The 21,428-nt window shown below is 36.7% G+C and overlaps 1 protein-coding gene across 3 annotated transcripts in view; it reads right to left on the bottom strand.

The window, feature by feature from the left end:
- Positions 1–21,428, bottom strand: part of rargb (retinoic acid receptor, gamma b) — a 142,467-nt gene that overhangs the window by 51,793 nt on the left and 69,246 nt on the right. For all 3 annotated transcript variants that reach the window (XM_073915377.1, XM_073915375.1, NM_001083310.2), the window contains 1 exon segment: positions 2,408–2,808. In XM_073915377.1, coding sequence (XP_073771478.1) covers positions 2,408–2,564 — 157 coding nt within the window. In that variant the 5' untranslated portion in view covers positions 2,565–2,808.

The following is a 21,428-nucleotide window of genomic DNA, read 5'->3' as shown; positions in this document are numbered from 1 at the left end:
AGGGGTCAACACGGTGGAATGAACCGCCAACTGTTCAACTATAGCAGGCATGCTCAACCCTGTTCCTAGAGATCAACCTTCGTGTAGATTTCAGTTGCAACCAATATCAAACTCACCTGCCTGTAATTATCAAGCGCTGTTCAGGTCCTAATTAATTGGTTCAGGTGTGTTTGATCAGGGCTGGAGCTGAACTTTGCAGGATCTCCAGGAACAGGGTTGAGCACTCCTGAACTGTAGAATGAACATCCTGCACTGAAAATTAGACTATTTTCCCTGCCAAAAATGCGTATTGTTCCAGATGACATCAGTGTCATCAGTTTAATGAAACAGTCTGGCTGGTCTGGCCGTCTGTCTCTCAGTCTGAATGTGTCCACTGTGAAGAAGAAAAGCTCAGACTGAGAGATCTGCTGGATCTTATCTCTGATTAAACACAGCTAATGGAGCGTCTGCGTGTGTGACACACTGCTAACAAAGCTGAGGACATAACGCATTTACTTCTCTCACAGGAACAAATACTACAGTCATTTACAGTCGATAGTGAAGTGTGTTGTGATCCATACTATAGTGAAGTGTATTATATACTTTAGTAAATATTACAGTATTTAAATTACAGTATTGACAACACTGTTAATGAATGTTCCAGCATACTGCAGTCGTTAATAAACTACTAAATACTGTAGTATACTTACATTTTTACTACAGTAAGCTGTGGTGTATTGTAGTGTAATATACCTTAATGGAAAACTACCATATTGGGTCATTTGTTTATGTTACTATTGTTGTTGTGTTACCATAGTGACCATAGAACTAACTAAACAGATTCATTTAAGCACTTTACTATACACACACTCACTGGCCACTTTATTAGGTACAACTTACTTGTGCCGTGTTGGACCCCCTTTTGCCTTGTACCTGCCTTAATCCGTTGTGGCATAGATTTTACAAGGTGCTGGAAACATTCATTAGTGATTTTGCTCCACATTGACATCAGATTTGTTGGCTGCACATTCGTGATGTGAATCTCCCGTTCCACCACATCCCAAAGCTGCTCTATTGGATTGAGATCTGGTGATGTGGAGGCCATTTGAGTGCAGTGAACTCATCGTCATGTTCAAGAAACCAGTCTGAGATGATTTGTGTTTATGACGTGTGTTATCCTGCTGGAAGTAGCCATCAGAAGATGGAGACACTGTGGTCATGATGGGATGGACAGGGTCAGCAACAGTACTCAGGTAGGCTGTGGCGTTGATGCTCAATTGGTACTAATGAACCCAAAGTGTGCCAAGAAAATCTCCCGCACACCATTACACCACCACCACCAGCCTGAACTGCTGATACAAGGCAGGATGGATCCATGCTTTCATGTTGTTAATGCCAAATTCTGACCCGACCATCTGAATGTGTCAGCAGAAATGGAGACAGTCTGCTGGAACCAGTCTGGCCATTCTCCTCTGACCTCTGGCATCAGCAAGGCATTTGCACCCACAGAACTGCCGCTCACTGGATACTTTCTCTCTGTCATACCATTCTCTGTAAACCCTAGAGATGGTTGTGCATGAAAATCCCAGTAAATCAGCAGTTTCTGAAATACTCGGAACAGCCCGTCTGACACCAACAACCATGACATGTTCAAAGTCACTTAAATCCCCCCATTCTGATGCTCGCTTTGAACTGCAGCAGATCGTCTTGACCATGTCTACATGCATAAATGCATTGAGCTGCTGCCATGTGATTGGCTGATTGGAAATTTGCGTTAACGAGCAATTGGACAGGTGTACCTAATAAAGTGGCCAGCGAGTGTAGCATGGTTTAAAAACACTACAGCATTTATATTAATTATTCTTGTATTTTTTCATATAGGCTCTCTCCCAGCATGTGAAGCAGCATTGCATGTGTCTGCGGTGTGTGTTTGTGTTGTGTTCTCTTCAGTTCAATGTAGTGTTTGTTCAGTTTGATGGAGTTTTTCCTCCTCTTTCTCTTGTTTCTGGCTATAAATGGACATTGTGTTTACACGCATTCTTCAGAGAGCAGAGGATTTGCGTTTGCCTGTGTGTGTGTGTGAGCGTGTGTGTGTGTGTGTGTGTGTGTGAGGGAAAAAAGGAGAGAGAACATTTGTTCATGTGTGTGTGTGTGTGTGTGTGTGTGTGTGTGTGAGCGTGTGTGTGTGTGTGTGTGTGTGTGTGTGTGTGTGTGAGGGAAAAAGGAGTGAGAACATTTGTTCATGTGTGTGTGTGTTTGTGTGCGCATGCATATATGTGTGTGTATTATATGTGTGTATTAGTGTGTGAGCAGGATTACAAATCTGCAAGGATCTGCAAGTCTGAACACAGCCGAAATCAAAAACAAACCCCGAAACACACCAGACAACACAAGCCATGTAATAAGTGGAGGACATGCTGCTACTTACACAGAGCTGCCATCTCTTTGGGAAGATCCGCCCCGAATCGTCCAAACAGGCTGCCATTGGCCAAAAGATCAAAGGGCGAGTGGTTTCGCATTGAGCTGAAAGCAAAAGGGTAGAACCCTGTCATGTGACTCACAGGTCTTTCCCTATTGGTTGCCATGATGATGATGGCCCTTCCCCAGCGTCCAAATATGGTGCTGTCGTTGAGATTGGTGCTGTCGTTGTGAATTGTTTGGGTCTCCTACTTTCTTTCGGGCGCTTCTTATAAGGAATTCTCGCATTAAGCACAGCGCATCGTTATTCCATTATAAACATGTGTTGGTTTGTGTGGTGCTCATTTGAAGAGAAGATAATATCAGATCCAGATCCTGCGTGGATGTGCAATGGTAAAATCCAACAGGCCCCTGCAGAGAAACACAAGAGACGGGGAAACGTTAAGTGTTTTATTTTATACTTAAAACATATTATATTTGCAACACATGTTACGAAAAACATTTCTGATTCAAGAAAGCTAAACTTAATTTACTCTGTTCATTCAATTTATCACTGTATTTAGAATGGCACTATTAACATGACATCTACATCGAATGAATGAATGAATCAATGAATGAATCAATGAATCAATGAATCAATGAATGAATCAATCAATCAATCAATCAATCAATGATTTAACGAATTAATCAATGAATCAATAAACAAATGAATCAATCAATCGAATTAGCCAAATCAGTAAATCAATGAATAAACCATCAATAATTGTATCAATGAATTAATCAATTAGTCAATAAATCAGACAAAAAATGAATCAATCAATCAATCAATTAACAAATCAACATCAATGAAACAATAAATGAATCAATGAGCAAATCAATAAAAGAATGAATTAATCAATCAATCAATGAACCAATCAACAAGTTAATCAATCAGTAAATCAGTAAATCATCAATAAATTATTTAAAGAATCAATCGATTAATTAATCAATCCATTAAAAAATCAATATCAATTAATCAATAAATGAATAAATCACCCAATAAATAAAATAATACAAAAATTAATCAATTCACAAATCAATTAATCAATTACTGAATTAGTCAATGAATGAATGAATGAATGAATGAATGAATAATTGAATGAATGAATGAAGTAACTAATTAATCAATCAATGAATCAACCAAGCAATGAATGAATGAATGAATCAATCAACAAATTAATACATGAATTAATCAATGAACAAACGAATGTTCGAATCAATTAATGAACCAATAAACAAATCAATCAATCAATTAATTAATGATTAAATTAATTAATAAATAAATCAATAAAAATTCAATAAAATAATAAATGAATTAATCAATAAACCAATCAACAAATTAATCAATCAGTGAATCAATGAATAAATCATCAATAAATTATTTAATAAATCAATGAATCAATTATTCAAGCAATGAATCAATCAATCAATTAACAAGTCAATATCAATGAATCAATGAATCACTGATTAAATTAATGAAAAAAATTATCAATGAACAAATCAATCAGTTAATGAATTAGTCAATGAATGAACCACTTGATGATTCAACCATCAAATCAATCAATCAATCAACAAATCAATGAATGAATGAATGAATTAATAATTGAATGAATCAATGAATTAATTAATCAATCAACAAATTAATCAATAAATGAATCAATCAATAAATCAAGCAATGAAAGAATCAAGCAATAAATGGATGAATGAATAAATGAATCAATGAGTCATTGAATCAATCAATCAATCAATCAATCAATCAATCAACAAATGATTAAAATAATGAATGAATGCATGCATGCATGAATGAATGAATGAATCAATCAATCAATCAATCAATCAATCAATCAATCAATCAATCAATCAAACAATCAAACTATCAATCAATCAATCTATCTATCTATCTATCTATCTATCTATCTATCTATCTATCTATCTATCTATCTATCTATCTATCTATCTATCTATCTATCTATCTATCTATCTATCTATCTATCTATCTATCTATCTATAATTAAATCAATCAACAAAAGATTGAAGTAACGAATGAATGAATGAATGAATGAATGAATGTCTCAATCAATTAAATTAACAAACAAACTAACCATTCATTACTATATAATACAAATTTTATGGTGGGCAAATAAATGCACATATATACATCTGTCTATAACATAAATCATCTATACCCCCTCCTCTCACTTATACTTTGTATTGTATGAAGCAGTAAAGAGACTTGATGTAGTAATCTGAAAGCCAGAAAGATTAAATCCTATCTGTGCATTTAGATTTCACAGAATCTGAAACTGCGATCTGATTTCAGACCACATATGAATGCGGTTTGAAAAAGTCTGATTTCATGAGGTTTTCTGATGTTTGGACTGTAAACAACTAAATGGATTTGAGCAGGATAACCTCAGGAAAAAGGGAAAAAAAAAGATTATTCCTTGCTGTTTGAGAAAAGACTTATTAACAAATACTGTTTTGACATGAAACATTACCTATAAAATGAAACTTCTGAGCCTGTAGGAGCCTGACAGAAAATGCTTATTCATGAAAGAAGAGGTCTGATGGGTTTAGAGAGTTTTCCATCTGAACTCTTCATATATTTTACAGTGTAGTGTGTGAATTATTACTTAAACTAAACTGTTACCAAAATTATCCATATCCTCCTTTTTATAAGCCACTAAATAAATGATTTAATAAAAATCACCTGAGATAATGAAGAGAAAATGTGTTAATCGAACCGACATCTGGCTGGAGTGAGAAACGCTGTGAATAAAGCGGGAGCCAACAAACAGTTGGAACTGAAGGGGAGAAACAGAGCGAGTCTCTTGTTAGGGCATTCATTTGAACGGCCTCCAAGCCATGAAGTGATTCCAGGCGATGCCATATGATTTAAATCAGAGACACAGCTCAATAAAGCTGCCTCTGTTCTCCTGCCACATACCCAGGGCGTAGGGCACCGCTCAGAAACTCCCCCTTCGGCCGCCCTGATGGAAACTTCCACAGCACAAACCATACATGCACTCAAAACATGATTCATTTGATTTAAAGGGCACCTATGGTGAAAAATCTACTTTTCAAGCTGTTTGGACAGACATGTGTGTAGGTATAGTGTATAGACCGTCATATTCGGGTGATATAAACACACACAGTCCTTTTTTTTTCAATTTAACAACATAAAAACTGTGGACCAATTGGAGCGGTTTTCAGACTGACCGCAACTTGACGTAGGAGTGCGGTCGCCCCGCCCACCAAACAGAGTGTATTGTTGAGGTTTAAATCAAAGCACTTTCCCAAAATATGTGTCAAAATAAGCTGTCACCAAAAATCCCTCTAGTTAAAACCGAAAATGTGATGGCCAAATTAAGACTCATAATCACCCCAGAGTGGATGAAAGCATCCCCAACAACAAATAACTGTTTAAACATATAACATTTATTATCTATATTCACTGAGAAATTAATAAAAATACTCATTTTCAAAAAGAGGTGTACTCATTATTGCTGAGCACTGTGTGCGAACAGGACTGAACAGTGTGAACTTTTTAATTTTTAGCACATCGCTGTCATGTAATTGTGCCCTCAAACCAAACAAACACTAAGGTACAAGGAAAACGAAGGAGAAACAGCAGATTCAACACAGCCAAACATAACAACAACAAGAAACAACAAACGGAATTACAGCACGAGGCAATAAACGAGGATTGAGTAAAGGGATAATGAGTAACTAAATGAGGCACAGGTGAACACAATCATTGGAAATATGTGTCTATAAAATATGGCATCTGCAACTGTTTGACTCACTGGCTGAGTATATAAAAACAAGTTGCTTGATGTTGTAAACTGAAGGCCAGAATGGAAAGAAAAATGTCCGTTCAGATTTACAAGAATCTGAAATTAAACTAATAAAACTCTGAGTTTTGAGTATAAAAAAATCCAGAAACAGAAACAGAGGATATATCATTCATTCATTTTCCTTTGTCTTAGTCCCTTATTTATCAGAGGTCGCCACAACGCCAACTTATCCAGCATATGTTTTACACAGCGGATGCTCTTCCAGGTGCAAACCAGTACTGGGAAACACCCACACACTCTCTCATTTACACACACAAAAATACACTGCAGCCAATTTAGTTAATCAGTTCCCCTATAGCGCATGTGTTTGGTCTGAGAAAACCCACAGCAACTCTGGGAGAACATGCTAACTCCACACAGACACACCAACTGACCCAGCCGAGACTCGAACCAGCAACCTTCTTGCTGTGAGGCGACAGTGCTAACCACTGAGCCACTGTGTCGCCCTAATTGTTTTTTTATTTCACAGAAATGTATTATTTTATATTTATTTATTATTTTATTTATTAGATTGGATTTATTTTATATGTGGTTTTATTTTACGGGTACCATGTAGGTTTATTTGTATTTTTTATTTATTTATAGATTTTAATTCAAAATATGTTTTACATGCTGCTTTGAAGTTTATTATCATGAAGAGTGTTAATCCATGCACTCTCAGAAATAAAGGTACTAGATCTGTCTCTGGGGTGGTACCCTGCACTGAAAAAAAGAGGGTTTACTGGATTTACTTTTTTTTTTTTTAAGGTAATTGGTTGCAAACAATTGATATGGGCTGAATTTAAAGTGTAACACTACTAAACATAATGTGTTTGTTTAAATTTAGCACATTTAAAGTCTGCAAGCAGCTACCTTAAAAACATTTTGTAAATTGAATCCATATTTTTTTGTTGTGGTTTTCTTGCCACTGAGTCTGAGACTCGTTTTGAGTATTTACCCATACCAAAACTTACTACGATACTTACTACTTACTAATACCATAATACATGAAAAAAATCTAAAATATATGAGACAAAAAAAAAAAAAAAAAGATCTGTAAATGAACAGTTTTGCCTTGTTATGTTTAAAGTCTGTATGAACCGGAAACTACTACTGTATTTTTTTCCCCATATTGTGACGCAGTTCCAAGAAAAACAAAATATTAATTGAGAAAGCAGTGGGCGTGGCTTGTTTTTCTCTACTGCGAGCTGATTGGATGCAGTAAAGTAGGCGTTTCGTTCAGAAAGATGGGGAAAATGGTTTGGGGAGAGTTATTAAAGCCTAACAGACTCCTCCTGCTCATCATTTCTGTTTATTGATTGACAGCTGGAGGGGCGGGGTTAAGTATGTTAGCCACACCCACTCCCTCAGACTGACCTAATCTGAGAATTTAACTGAACACAAACTGGAAGTGCACCTTCAGAATTAATTAAAGATTACAAGGGCAAACCCTTTAATTTTTCTTAATGATATGCACAGAAGAATTTCACCACAAAACTAAAAATGCGAGCTAGGAAAATGACTACGGTTAGATTTGATTTCATGTGTACTTTAAATGAGTTTGCTCTAATGTTGAGTCTCTCCTCCAGAGCAGACTGTTCTCTGTGTGTCTTTGTGTCTCTCTTTAATTGCTGTCTGTGTGCGTTTGGAGCAGGACTGCAGTAAACTGTTCCACATGTGAGGCCTGGTGCTCAGTGACCATGTTTCACAAGCATCAACACTCTGATCACACACACACATACACACACAGCACATGCAAACACACACCCAGCACATGCAAACACACCTACTGCATGCACTGACACACACACGACCCTGTTTTCTATCTATTAAAGGTGCCGAGAGAAAAGTGAATTCCTCGGATCGTCCTCATCCCTTCCTCTCTGACTCGCTGTCCTCTGAAAATCCCCCTGCTTGACATGTTTTCGTCTTCAGCGGTTTCTTCATCTCATTCAAGATGACAGTTTTCAAGATGTTTTCAACAAGGCGATGAGAAGAACAATCATAAAAAAAACACCAGAGAGGGATGAAAGAAAACAATGAGGATGTGTTTTCTGAAAGACTGAGGGGAAATGCAAGGGCATAACAGAAAAAAGGAAAGAAGGAAGGAAGAGAGAAAGAAAGAAAGAAAGAAAGAAAAAAAAGAAAGAAAGAAAGAAAGAAAGAAAAGAAAGAACACCTACTATAAAATAACATGCTTAAAGAAGGATGGATGGATGGATGGATGGATGGATGGATGGGTAATAGTAAAAAAGGAAAAATGCTAGAAAAAAATGGAAAGAGAAAGGAAAGAAAGAAAGAAAGAAAGAAAGAAAGACAGAAGGACAGAAGGAAGGAAGGAAGGAAGGAAGGAAGGAGGAAGGATGGAAGAAAGGAAAGGGGAAGAAAAAGGAAGAAGGAAGGAAGAAGGATGTAAGGAAGGAAGGAAGAAAGGAAGGAAGAAAAGAAGGAAGATGGATGGATGGATGGATGGATGGATGGATGGAAGGAAGGAAAGAGAGAAGGAAGAAGGAAGGAAGAAGGATAGATGGATGGAAAGAAGGAAGAAGGAAGGAAGAAAGAAAGAAAGAAAGAAAGAAAGAAAGAAAGAAAGAAAGAAAAAAGTAAAGAAAAAAATAAAAAAGAAAGAAGGAAGAAGGAAGGAAGGAAGGAAACAAGTAAAGAGAAAAAATAAAAAAGAAAGAAAGAAAGAAAGCAAGAAAGAAGCAAGGAAGGAAGGAAGGAAGAAAAAAGTAAAGAGAATAAATAAAAAATAAAGAAAGAAAGAAAGAAGCAAGGGAGGAAGAAGGAAGGAAGGAAGGAAGGAAGGAAGAAGGAAGAAAAAAGTAAAGAGAAAAAAGAAAAAAGAAAAGAAAGAAAGAAGGAAGAAGGAATAAGGAAGGAAGGAACGAAGGAAGGAAGGGAGGAATGAAGAAGGAAGAAAAGGAAGGAAGGAAGGAAGGAAGAAAAAAGTAAAGAGAAAAAATAAAAAAGAAAGAAAGAAAGAAAGAAAGAAGGAAGGAAGAAAGGAAGGAAGGAAGGAAGGAAGGAAGAAAAAAGTAAAGAGAAAAAATGAAGAAAGAAAGAAAGAAAGAAAGAAAGAAAGAAAGAAAGAAAGAAAGAAAGAAAGAAAGAAAGAAAGAAAGAGCGCTGTATAAAATGCACAGAACAGAATAAATGCTGACGGCAGGGTTGCAGTAAGAGCAGAAGCGTCTGAAATGAGAGCAGAGAGTAAACAAACGTGGAAAAAAGCAAAGGCAGAACTCAAACATTCCTCTCTTGTGCAGTAGTTGCTCATTAATTAGATACACATTGGGCATAAGGAGAGAAGTGTGTGTGTGTGTGTGTGTGTGTGTGTGTGTGTGTGTGTGTGTGTGAGGGGTGAATGAGGCCGCGCACCATATAAAATGCAAAGGTTTTTATTTCCAGCAGTAAAGCGGTGAAATAACGAGCAGCTCTACACATGTTCTGCCTATAGACTGTAATGGCCTGTGAGTACAGTGTGCCAGTGTTCACCATATAGTGTACTGTATACAGCTGAAGTCACAATGCTTCACCTTACTGTGATTTTCTTCTTCTTTTTCAAATATTTCCCAAATATGCAACGCAGTGGCGCAGTAGGTAGTGCTGTCGCCTCACAGTAAGAAGGTCGCTGGTTTGAACCTCGGCTCAGGTGGCGTTTCTGTGTGGAGTTTGCATGTTCTCCATGCATTCGTGTGGGTTTCCTCCGGGTGCTTTAGTTTCCCCCACAGTCCAAACACATGCGGTATGGTACAGGAGAATTGGGTAGGCTAAACTGTCCATAAACTGTAAAAAAATATAAATATTTTACATAAAATATCTTAAATCTTAATATGTTATCTGTAAGTTTTTACAGTAATTTTTTGTCATTTCAAATTATATTTAAAACTTAGTAAAATGACAAACACTCTCTCAAAATTAACAGTTTGACTTTTATTTTAGGTGCTTTTTCATTAAAGACAAATTACTGACATTTTTGTTTTTATACGGGGAAATTACAGTATTATTTATACAATTTATACAGTTTTTTGTGTTAAATTATATTCAAAAGTCCGTAAAAATGACAAACAACATCTGTAAATGAACAGCTTGACTGTTATTTTATGTACTTTATAATTAATGACAAATTACAGCAATTTCTCTGTTTTATACAATAAAATTGCCGTATTATTTACACAGTGTTTTTTCCTGGTTTTTTAAAGTATGTTTGAAATTACGTAAAATTAAAGTAATAAACTGTAATTAATTGCTCTGTGAAAAAAAAAAAATCGTAAAAAAAAGGTTAAATGAGTGTGAATGAGTGTGTATGGATGTTTCCCACAGATGGGTTGCAGCTGGAAGGGCATCCGCTGTGTAAAACATGTGTCGGATAAGTTGGCGGTTCATTCCGAAATAGCTGCCGTCGCGTCATCCAGGTGGATGCTGTACACTGGTGGATGAGGAGATTCTGCCCTATGTGTAAAGCGCTTTGAGCGCCCAGAAAAGAGCAATATAAATGTAAGGAATTATTATTATTACTAATATTATTATTCCACTGTGGTGACACAGATTAATAAAGGGACTCAGACGAAAAGAAAATGAATGAATGTTTAACAGATTCAAAAATTTCACACAGCATTTGCTGTAATATTTTTTCTTATTTGTTTTATTTTGGCTAGAATAACAGCTGTTTATAACTGTTTTAAAGTCATTTTAAGGTCAATATTATTAGCCCACTTAATAATAGTTTTGCATTGTCTACAGAACAAACCACTGTTATACAATGACTTGCCTAATTACCTTAACTTTACCCTAATTAACCTAGTGAAGCCTTTAAATGTCACTTTAAGCTGAATAACAGTGTCTTAAAGAATATCTAGTCTAATACTCTATCCTGTCATCATGGCAATGATAAAAATCATTCATTCATTTTTTTTCCTCACAGCGGAATGAACCGCCAACTCATCCAGCATATGTTTTACACAACGGATGCTTTTTCAGCTGCAACCCAGTACTGGGAAACATCCATACACACTCATTCACACACACACTCATACACTAAGGCCAATTTAGTTAATTAATTCCCCTACAGCGCACCCAGAGGAAACTCACGCCAACACAGGGAGAACATGCAAACTCCGCACAGAAATGCCAACTGGCACAGCCGGGACTTGAACCAGCGAGCTTCTTACTGTGAGGCGACAGTGCTAACCACTGAGCCACCATGCAACAAGTTTGTTTTCATATCAGGTTTTTTTTTCTGGAGTCCCTGACAATGATGCAGCTGTTTACTGTTAAACAATACGGCGTACAATCATGTGCATTAAATCATACAAAGATCATCTGGAGTTAATAAATGACACTTGAACAACTCAACCATTGCTTAGTGACTGTCACATCAGCAACTAGTAAAGAATGAACTGATTAATACACTTACACATTAGTTTTAAGGGCACCTATTATGCATTAGACATCAAGGTCCATTGCGAACACATAGCGTCTAGTGTGTGTGTTTCTGGCTGTACGGTTTGTCCACACCGTTACTTCACTGTCAACAAAAGCTCCAGTGTGCCCCTGTTTCAATGCTGCCTTTATGGGACGGGTCGCCTGGCAGAACCTGCTCTCATTTACAGAGAGTGCAGGTAATGAGGTGATGCCCGCACACTTTCCCTGATGCAACATGGGGAAATATTTATCTCACTGAGACAGGAGGTGGACAACAGTCTGGACACAACTGAAAGAGTGTTTCCAAATAAACAACAGCACTCTTTCCTTTCCTATCAATTCACCCTGTGTACGTTAAGTCAGCATGAAAGTTAAGACTGTGTTACCTTCACTTTTACACTATTTTTATATATATATATATATATATATATATATATATATATATATATATATATATATATATATATATATATATATATATATATAAATGGGTAAAATGGTAAACAGAGCAAGAACAATTGTGCGCAAGACTTGATTTTGTCCGACATGGAATATGCACACAGATTACCATATATTTTTGAGCTTATTGAGCTTAAATGAACTACTAATTTGCTGCTTATTAATAGCTATTGAGGTAGTAGTTGAGTTTAGGTAGTAATATAGAATAAGATTATATTAATAAGTAGTAATAAACAGATGATGTATTAATATTATCAGGTAAAACGTAAAATATAGATTGCACTGCATGTTCGCTTGCTAAATTGGCTATTTCATGATATTAAAGTCCATCAATAAACCCAAATCGATAACAAATAAACTAGCGACCTTTTGATTGTGGACAGTCGGTTACAGTGGGAGACTAGGTTGTTGCTAAAAAGGTATACAGCTGTGGCCGGACGTTAACAAGAATTAAATATATTATTTATTATATAACCTATTAACTGTATTTTATTCACATCTACCCCTACCTTCACAGTTATGTAACAAAGTTATTATACAGAGAATTATTCATATTATTTATTAAATTACACATTAAATCACATTGATGTAAAAATATTAATTCTTGTTGTACAGGGTCACAAACATTATGTTAAACTTTTATGACTATATGCAGCTGTATCCCTTCTAGACTTTACTGGGAGACTAGATAGATAACTTGAGTATCTGTGGCTGTATCCCTTTTAGACTTTGCTGGGAGAGTAGATAGGTAACTTGAGTACATGTGGCTTTATCCCTTCTAGACTTTACTGGGAGATTAGATGGGTAACTTAAGTATCTTCAGCTGTATCCCTTCTAGACTTTAGCAGGAGTCTCGATAGGTAACTTGACTATCTGCAGCTGTATCCCTTCAAAACTTTACTGGAAAACTAGAAAGGTAGCTTGAATATCTGCAGCTGTATCCCTTATAGACTACCAGGAGACTAGATAGGTAAATTGACTATCTGCAGCTGTATCCCTTATAGACTTTACCAGAATACTAGATAGGTAACTTGAGTATCTGCAGCTGTATCCCTTATAGACTTTACTAGGAGACTAGATAGGTAACTTGACTATCTGCGGCTGTATCCCTTCTAAACTTTACTGGAAAACTAGATAGGTAGCTTGAGTATCTGCAGCTGTTTCCCTTATAGACTTTACCAGAAGACTATAGGTAGCTTAACTATCTGTGGCTGTATCCTTTCTAGACTTAACAAGGAGACTAGATAGATAGCTTGAGTATCTGCAGCTTTATCCCTTATAGCCTTTACCAGAATACTAGATAGGTAACTAGAGTATCTGCAGCTGTATCCCTTATAGACTTTACCAGAATACTAGATAGGTAACTAGAGTATCTGCAGCTGTATCCCTTATAGACTTTACTAGGAGACTAGATCCGTAACTTGACTATCTGCGGCTGTATCCCTTCTAGATTTTACTGGAAAACTAGATAGGTAGCTTGCAAAACTGCAGGTGTATCCCTTCTAGACTCTACCAGAAGATTAGATATGTAACTTGAGTATCTGCAGATGTATCTCCTCTAGACTTTACCAGGAGACTGGATAGGTAACTTGTCAAGTTTCGTGTAATTTACATTTAATCACTAGTGTTTTCTTCTCCGTACACAACACAGTTTACCGACTGCTAATTGCTCTGAAGTCCTCCTAGCGTCACCTTAATTTATGACCGCGAGCAGGAACATCCAATTAGTCGTAAAGATGTTTTGGACTCGGTCAGACGCGTCTAGCGCATAATAAAAATAGTGGGAAGAACAGTTTTAATAGTTTTCCTGGCCAACAAAACACGCAGCCTGCCACAGACACATAAACCGCATGTGTTAATTGAACTTCTGTGGAATATATTCAAAGTTATGACATTATATCATGCTATATGTAATGCTCTGGCACAGAAAGGGCATGAATTCATCAAAGCAACCTTTCAAAAAGGAGCGCATAAAGAAAGTGCTGCATTTATGAGCTGCTCTCTTTGGGTTAGCTTGAGCTCTGCACTCCTGGATGATTCCTTCATGTTGGACAAGGACCTTTATGTCACTTTGAATGTGGATTTTAATTTAAAATGAGACTATAATGCAAAAATCAATTTTATAAGGGGTTTAAACACAGTTGTGTGGAAACAATGTGTGAATATAACCAGCTTCTAATGTTAAACATAAATTAATTCTATTGTTTATAGTCAGACTTGATTATAAGTCTGCAGAAACACTTTGATTGACGTCCTCCCTTTCAGAGGGGGAAACTGCTTAAATTAGCATAATCAGCCCTGAGTGAGAATCAGCAGTCTGTTAGTAGAGTTTTGAGCTGCTGAACATAATGCGCACACAAACCCGGTGCAAAAAGGTGCAAGACGTGTTTGGTGTGATTTGTTGCAATTTTCAGACAGTAATTTTCATGTTTTGCACCACATTGTTTAGAAACCACATGCTGGTCTGAAAGGAGGTGTGTTAAGGCGCATTGTTGTTGCTGTCACAATCACCAGCGATCTAATCCTGACAGATCGCTGGTAAACACGCAGTTCCCTAAAGAACTACAAATCCGCCGGTATATGGACTATAACTAACAGTCATGCACCGCTTACACGCACCTGTTCCAGATTCTGCTGATTGCCCTCACTCACAGCCAGAGGATCATCATGGACTGATTACAAGGACTTAATAAAAAGCACACATGCACACTTTATTGCAGAGTCATTAGCCCCTTTCACACAGTGATAGCGTTTAATATCTGGAAAATATCCGGAACTACTTTACCGGTAAATTCAAAAAAGCGCTGTTCACACAGGCGAGGGCGTTACGGAATTTTTCCAGAAAAGACAGCTCAATTCTGACATCATTCACCACAAATGAGCTATAAACGGCTGCGCTTGTATTTGTAAACATTTGACTACATCACAAACTCTGTGGATGATCAGTATTGTGAACATCTTCGATGAAAACATGTGGAGGATCAATTTCGCATGTCGAGATGTTCATAATGTGTGCTGGCATTCACGGCTGTTACACGGGCAAACACAAAGCTTGAAGGTAAACAAACAACGGCTTATCATAATTATCTTATCGATGATTATTTACACGGTTGGCATTAAGAAGAATATATAAGCGTTATCTGACTAACATCTAGCAGCTAAATGCGTCTGGGAAAATATTCAAAGGCTTTTATTCTCATAAACCGCACGGACGTGAATGTGTCTGACTGTTCTGATTGGCTAAAGCAGACGTCTCACGTCAGCACGTTCTAGACGTGCATGCGCTCTTTCCGGCAATCTTCCTTTTGCATTCACACACGCATTCCGGCAAATTACCGGTAATGTTACAACTTCTCTTTCCGGAAAATAGCCAGAATGAATTTACCGATATTTTCAAAAAGGGCCTGTTCACACATACAAATTGCCGGTAATTTTCCGGAAAGGTCTGTATGTGTTTGAAAGGGGCTATTGTTATACAGTTAGTGAACAATACGACTCGCCTTTGCCTTGTTTTGCCGTGTTAAGGCTTGAACACACCGGAACACCTTTCGTTTGCGTTTATCGTCAGTGTTTTTTAAGATGTTTTTCCGGATTCAAACCCAATCGATTGTCACTGGTGTCGAGCAGAAGAGTATGCAAAAATCACTCCGTGATGTTAGATGGCGCTACACAACTTAAAGCTTCTGACACCCGCTTGTAACACAGAAGAAGATGACAGAAAGTTATGGATGGTTGAAGCAGCAGCTCCAGCTCTAGCGATGAAGAGATGATTATTGTTCACCAGTGCAATAAGCAGCTCCATGTTCATAAACGCCTCTGAGATCTGAGCTCGCATTGACAGTTTTGGGCTTGAGCTTCTCCAAGAGCTGTTTACTGTAACTTCAGCAGCTCTGTGCATGTAAACAAAAGTGCCAATCAGATTGGTGGAGATGGTTTAGACGCGGCGTGTCAAAACAAAAAAAACTAGCATGAGGCGTTTCTTTAAAAATGACGATTTTACGCCTGCCGTTTTGCGCGTTGGTGTGCACAATCACATTAATGCCCTTTATTTAGTCACAATGCGTTAAATGATGGAAAACACAAGCAAAAAAAAAGTCTCGGTGTGCACCGGCTGTCAGACCCTTGCCTTGTTTTATTGTTTATTCCTGTATGCTGCCTGCCTTTTGACCTTCTTCCTGTTATTTGACTACGACTCTGGATTCCCTGTATACATCCGATCATTGACTGCCTGACCATTCTCTTTATAATAAATCCTGCATTTGGGTCCGCGGAGTTTGAGAGGTTATAAGAATAAGCACTCATTAAGGATTGGAACAAGTAAAGCAAATAGTGAGCACATTTGCAATTTTGAGTGAACTATCCCTTTAAATTTGACACACGCCGCTATGAAATTAAAGCAGAAATGCACTCAGCCAATGGCTTCGATCTTCTAGTTTCCATGCAAAAATTTAAAATCACACAAATTTATATGGATTAGCCACTTTTCTGACAACATGTCAACACGTTTTGAGATCAGGGTGGAAAATGTGTATACAAAGCAACCCAACTATGGGTGAAATATATATGGACAAACCCAACCGATGGATTAAAATGTTCATTTAAAAGTGATTGTAAATAAATGTATCTTACTTAAAGTCGTTTAAAGGTCCATGCATGCAGGTCTGTTTCAAACGTTGAACATAAAAGAAAATATTTTTAAAATGCTGAAAATTAGTATTTATTGACTTCCATAGTGTTTGTTTTTCCTACTATGGAAGTCAATGGTCAGCCGAATCAAATGTTATCACTCTACTGAAGGTGCGATATCAGTGGTTATCAACTGATAGATATGGACCAGTAGAGGCCTACTGGCATGCTCAGAAGGCTGTTATCATCCATCCACATGGTTAATCAGCTATAGATCATATACGGCTTTAGCCGGAAGTGAACGATAATTATTTGTATTATTTCTTAAATTTCCAATCAGTTATATTTTATTAATGTCTACTCCCATCCCAACCCTAAACCCAACCGTCAAGGTAACGTAAAAACAGATCTGGATCTGGAGTCTTCTCTATTAGTATAGCTGATTACCCATGCGGATAGATGATAACAGCCTTTTAAGCCTACCAGTAGGTGCAAAAGGCCCCTACTGGAACATATCTATCAGCTGACAACCACTGATAATGCACATTCAAATCGAGGGATAACATTCGAAGTGGGTCCAATGGTAACAGGTCTTTAGCATTCTTCAAAATATCTGCTTCAGAAGGAGGAAACTCATTAAGGATTGAAACAAGTAAAGCAAAGAGTGAGCACATTTTCATTTTTGAGTGAACTATCCCTTTAAGTTTGACACGCGCCGCAATGATGTAAAAGCAGAAACGCATGCAGGTAATGCCTTGAGTTTCCATCCTCTAATAAATTGGAACACAAGCCGTCTCTGCCGTCCAAAAAATATTTTTATGAGTGCGGTCACTGTTGGTGCACAATAACTTCAATTTACGAGCGTCATTATGTCGTTGGCTGCGTTGTAAAAAGTGGTCAGAATATGCGTAAATATTCTTAATGGCCACAGTATTGTATACAGTGGTCACAGTTAGTCGACACCAGCTCTGAGTCCTAGTGGAGAGGGTCACCGAGCACATCATTCAAACACAAATTCTGCACACACACACACACACACACACACACACACACACACACACACACACACACACACACACACACACACACACACACACACACACACACACACACACACACACACACACACACACACTCTGTCACCATTTATACACACTCAAACAACAGTTTACATTATTTACTATCAAAGTCAATGGGGTCCAGAAATAATGGCAATGTTTTAAACTCCCTTATCTGCCATTGTATTCACACAAAAATGGTATTAAACAATCCTTAAACTGCTTTTTGTCACGATCACACATGTCCTACAAGATTGGAACTACACGATAGTAATATTAAAGGGGTAGTTCACCCAAAAATTTTAATTTTCTCATTATTTACTCTCCCTCAAGTGGTTGTAGACCCTTATAGGTTTCTTTCTTCTGTCAAACAGAAATAAAGATATTTTATAGAAAGCTGAAAATCATTGACTTCCAAAGTAGGATAAACAAATACTATGGAAGTCAATGGTTACCGGTTTTAACATTTTTTGAAATATCTTCTTTTTGTGTTTAACAGATGAAATAAATTAATATAGGTCTGAAATAAGTAAAGGGTGAGGAAATGATGATTTTTGGGTGAACTGGCCCTTTAAGATCAGAATGAAACCACTAAGCCAAGGTTTTCTTTGCCTTTTATGTGTATGTGAAGGTCTGTGTACATACAAACGTTCTCACCAGAATAGTATATAAGTGCAGTAGGTGTGTGTCTGATTTTGTTACTACACTCATAAAAAATGCTTTGGGTCAAACATAGACAAACACAACCACTGGGTTAAGGCATGTCATTTAAAGGCACAGTTCACCCAAAAATGAACATTTATTCATTATTTATTCTCCCTCAAGTGGTTGTAAATATTTATGAATTTCTTTCTTCTGTTGAATATAAAGGAAGATGTTTTGAAGAAAGTTAAAAATTGGCAATAATTGACTTACTTAGTTGGATAAACAAATACTGAGGACGTCAATGGTTACAGGTTTTTAAAATTTTTCGAAATATCTTCTTTTTGTGTTTAACAGATGAAATCAATTAATAAAGGTCTGAAACAAGTAAAGGGTGAGTAAATGAGGATTTTTGGGTGAACTGGCCCTTTAAGGTCAGAATGAAACCACTGAGCCGTGGTATTCTTTGCCTTTTATGTGCACTTGAAGATCTGTACAGTAGCATGTCTTACGAACATTCTCACCAGAATACCATGCAAGTTACTACACTACAATTTGTTACTAATGCTTTGGGTCAAATATAGACAAACTCAACCATTGGGTTAAAGCATGTCATTTAAAGGCACAGTTCACCCCAAAATGAACATTTACTCACTGTTTACTCTCCCTCAAGTAGTTGTAAACCTTTCTTCTGTCAAATTCAAGATGAAAACTGGTAACCATTGACTTCCATAGTAGGATTAACAAATATGAAAGTCAATGGTTACAGGTTTTGATATTTTTCGAAATACCTACAGTAGCCCCTCCCCTTTTTGAAAAACAGCCAATAGCGTTTCGTTTTATCACGGCTCTGCCAGAGAGAGTGGTTCAGCTCAAGTGCATCTAATGAAAAGCCAATGAGAAGAAGGGGGCGGGGCATGGCAGATACTAAAGAGCATTTGATTGGTCAGAAGTTTTGATGAGAAACCGATGAAATAAATGGTTGATGCATATAGTTTGAAGTGACAAACTACACGCTTTAGATGTTTATAAATGTACGTTTTGTCTGTTTTTGTGCACACTAGCTTACAGATCCAAAATAACTGACTAACATTACCGAAACTAACATCTAAAAAACCTTATTTTAATTTTACTGGGGATTTACATTGAATTAATCAAATTAACCCAACATCGGGTTTGTCCATATTAGACTTTAAACAACCCCGCATTTTTTAGTGTAACAATACCGATGATCAAATGTTTAGATACAAAACACACACACACACACACACACGCACGCACACACACGCACACACACACACAAATACACACTCAAGCTGTCGAATCTCCAGAGGCTTACATTTTAATCCCGGGTCTTGAAAGAATAGGTTTGATAACAAGTGCTGACACAGAAGACAACTCTCTGCATATGAAACACACAATGGCGGCGTTATACTGAGCAGACTCTGCCGCTCGACCCCGGGAGGTGAAAGATCGCGACTGTGGTCACCTTTTAGTGCCTGAAGCGACGGGTGTGGGTCAAAGGTCACGGCTAATTGAGATTGCGGCCAGGTACCAACACACACTCCACACACACAGGGATAAATGACAGCTTTGTCTACAACGGCGAGGATTATGATTGAGTTAAGATGCATGCAACTCCTGCTATTATATTTAAAAGTGCTTTATATATAGTTAAAGTCAGAATTATTAGCCCCCCTGTATTTTTTTCCCAATTTCTGTTTAACAGACAGCAGATTTCTTCAACACATTTATAAACATAATAGTTAATAACTCATTTCTAATAACTGATTTACTTTCTCTTTGTCATGATGACAGCATATAATAGTAGACTAGATACTGTTCAAGACACTTATAAACAGCTTAAATTGACATTTAAAGGCTTCACTAGGGTAATTAGGGTAAAGTTAGGGTAATTAGGCAAGTCTTATGTTGTAATAGTTGGCGGTTCATTCCGCTGTGGCGACCCCTGATGAGAAAAGGGATTAAGCCAAAGGAAAATTATGATTTTAGAAATGAAAGAAACGCCCATTATAAATAAAATTTATTATTAATATTAATATTATTATATTATATTTATTATTATTATTGTTGTTATTATTAATATTATTATTATTATATACAGTTTAAGTCAAAATCACTCCCCTTATTTAATAATAAATAATAAATGTGTATAATTTTATTATTTCTCCAATATTTAATATTTTTTATCAGCAATTACTATAATATTTTATTATATTTAATTATTGTTTTTAATTGTATAACAGTGGTTTGTTCCGGAGACAATCCAACACTAATATTGCTTAAGGGGGCTAATAATATTGACCTTAAAATGCTTAAAAAAATTAAGAACTAGCCGAAATAAAACAAATAAGACTTTCCCCAGTAGAAAAAATATGATAGGAAATACTGTGAAAAATTCCTGAAACTGTTCAACATAATTTGGGAAATATTTAAAAAAGAAGTAAAAATCATAGAGGGGCTATAATATTCTGACTTCAGCTATAAAAAAAATTAGAGATGTTACATTCATCCTATTAATGTATAATAAAACCATAAATATATACTGCAGGAATACTCCGTCTCTTGAATGTTTCAAAAAATCCCTTACAACGTGTTTTTGTGACATATCAGGACACAAATCTGTATAATGACATGGGTATGACACAGGTTTTACAAAAAAGAGGTGAAATATGAGGACATTGGTGACGTCCTTATTTCTCAAAATGCTTATAAATCCTACAGGATGAGTTTAATCAGAGAGTAAAGCTGGACACAGTCTCCTGTGATGGTTGGGTTTAGGGGTAGGGTAGGGTGAGGGCAATACAATATACGGTTTGAATAGGATAAAATTAATAGAAACCTATGTAATGTCCCCACTTTTCACAAAACTAAATGTGTGTGTATGTGTGTGTGTGTGTGTGTTGTTTTTTATATTCTTGATTTA

This window comes from Danio rerio, chromosome 11, assembly GCF_049306965.1.
Source record: "Danio rerio strain Tuebingen ecotype United States chromosome 11, GRCz12tu, whole genome shotgun sequence".
Taxonomy (NCBI): domain Eukaryota; kingdom Metazoa; phylum Chordata; class Actinopteri; order Cypriniformes; family Danionidae; genus Danio; species Danio rerio.
This window is presented reverse-complemented; position numbering and strand designations above follow the sequence as displayed.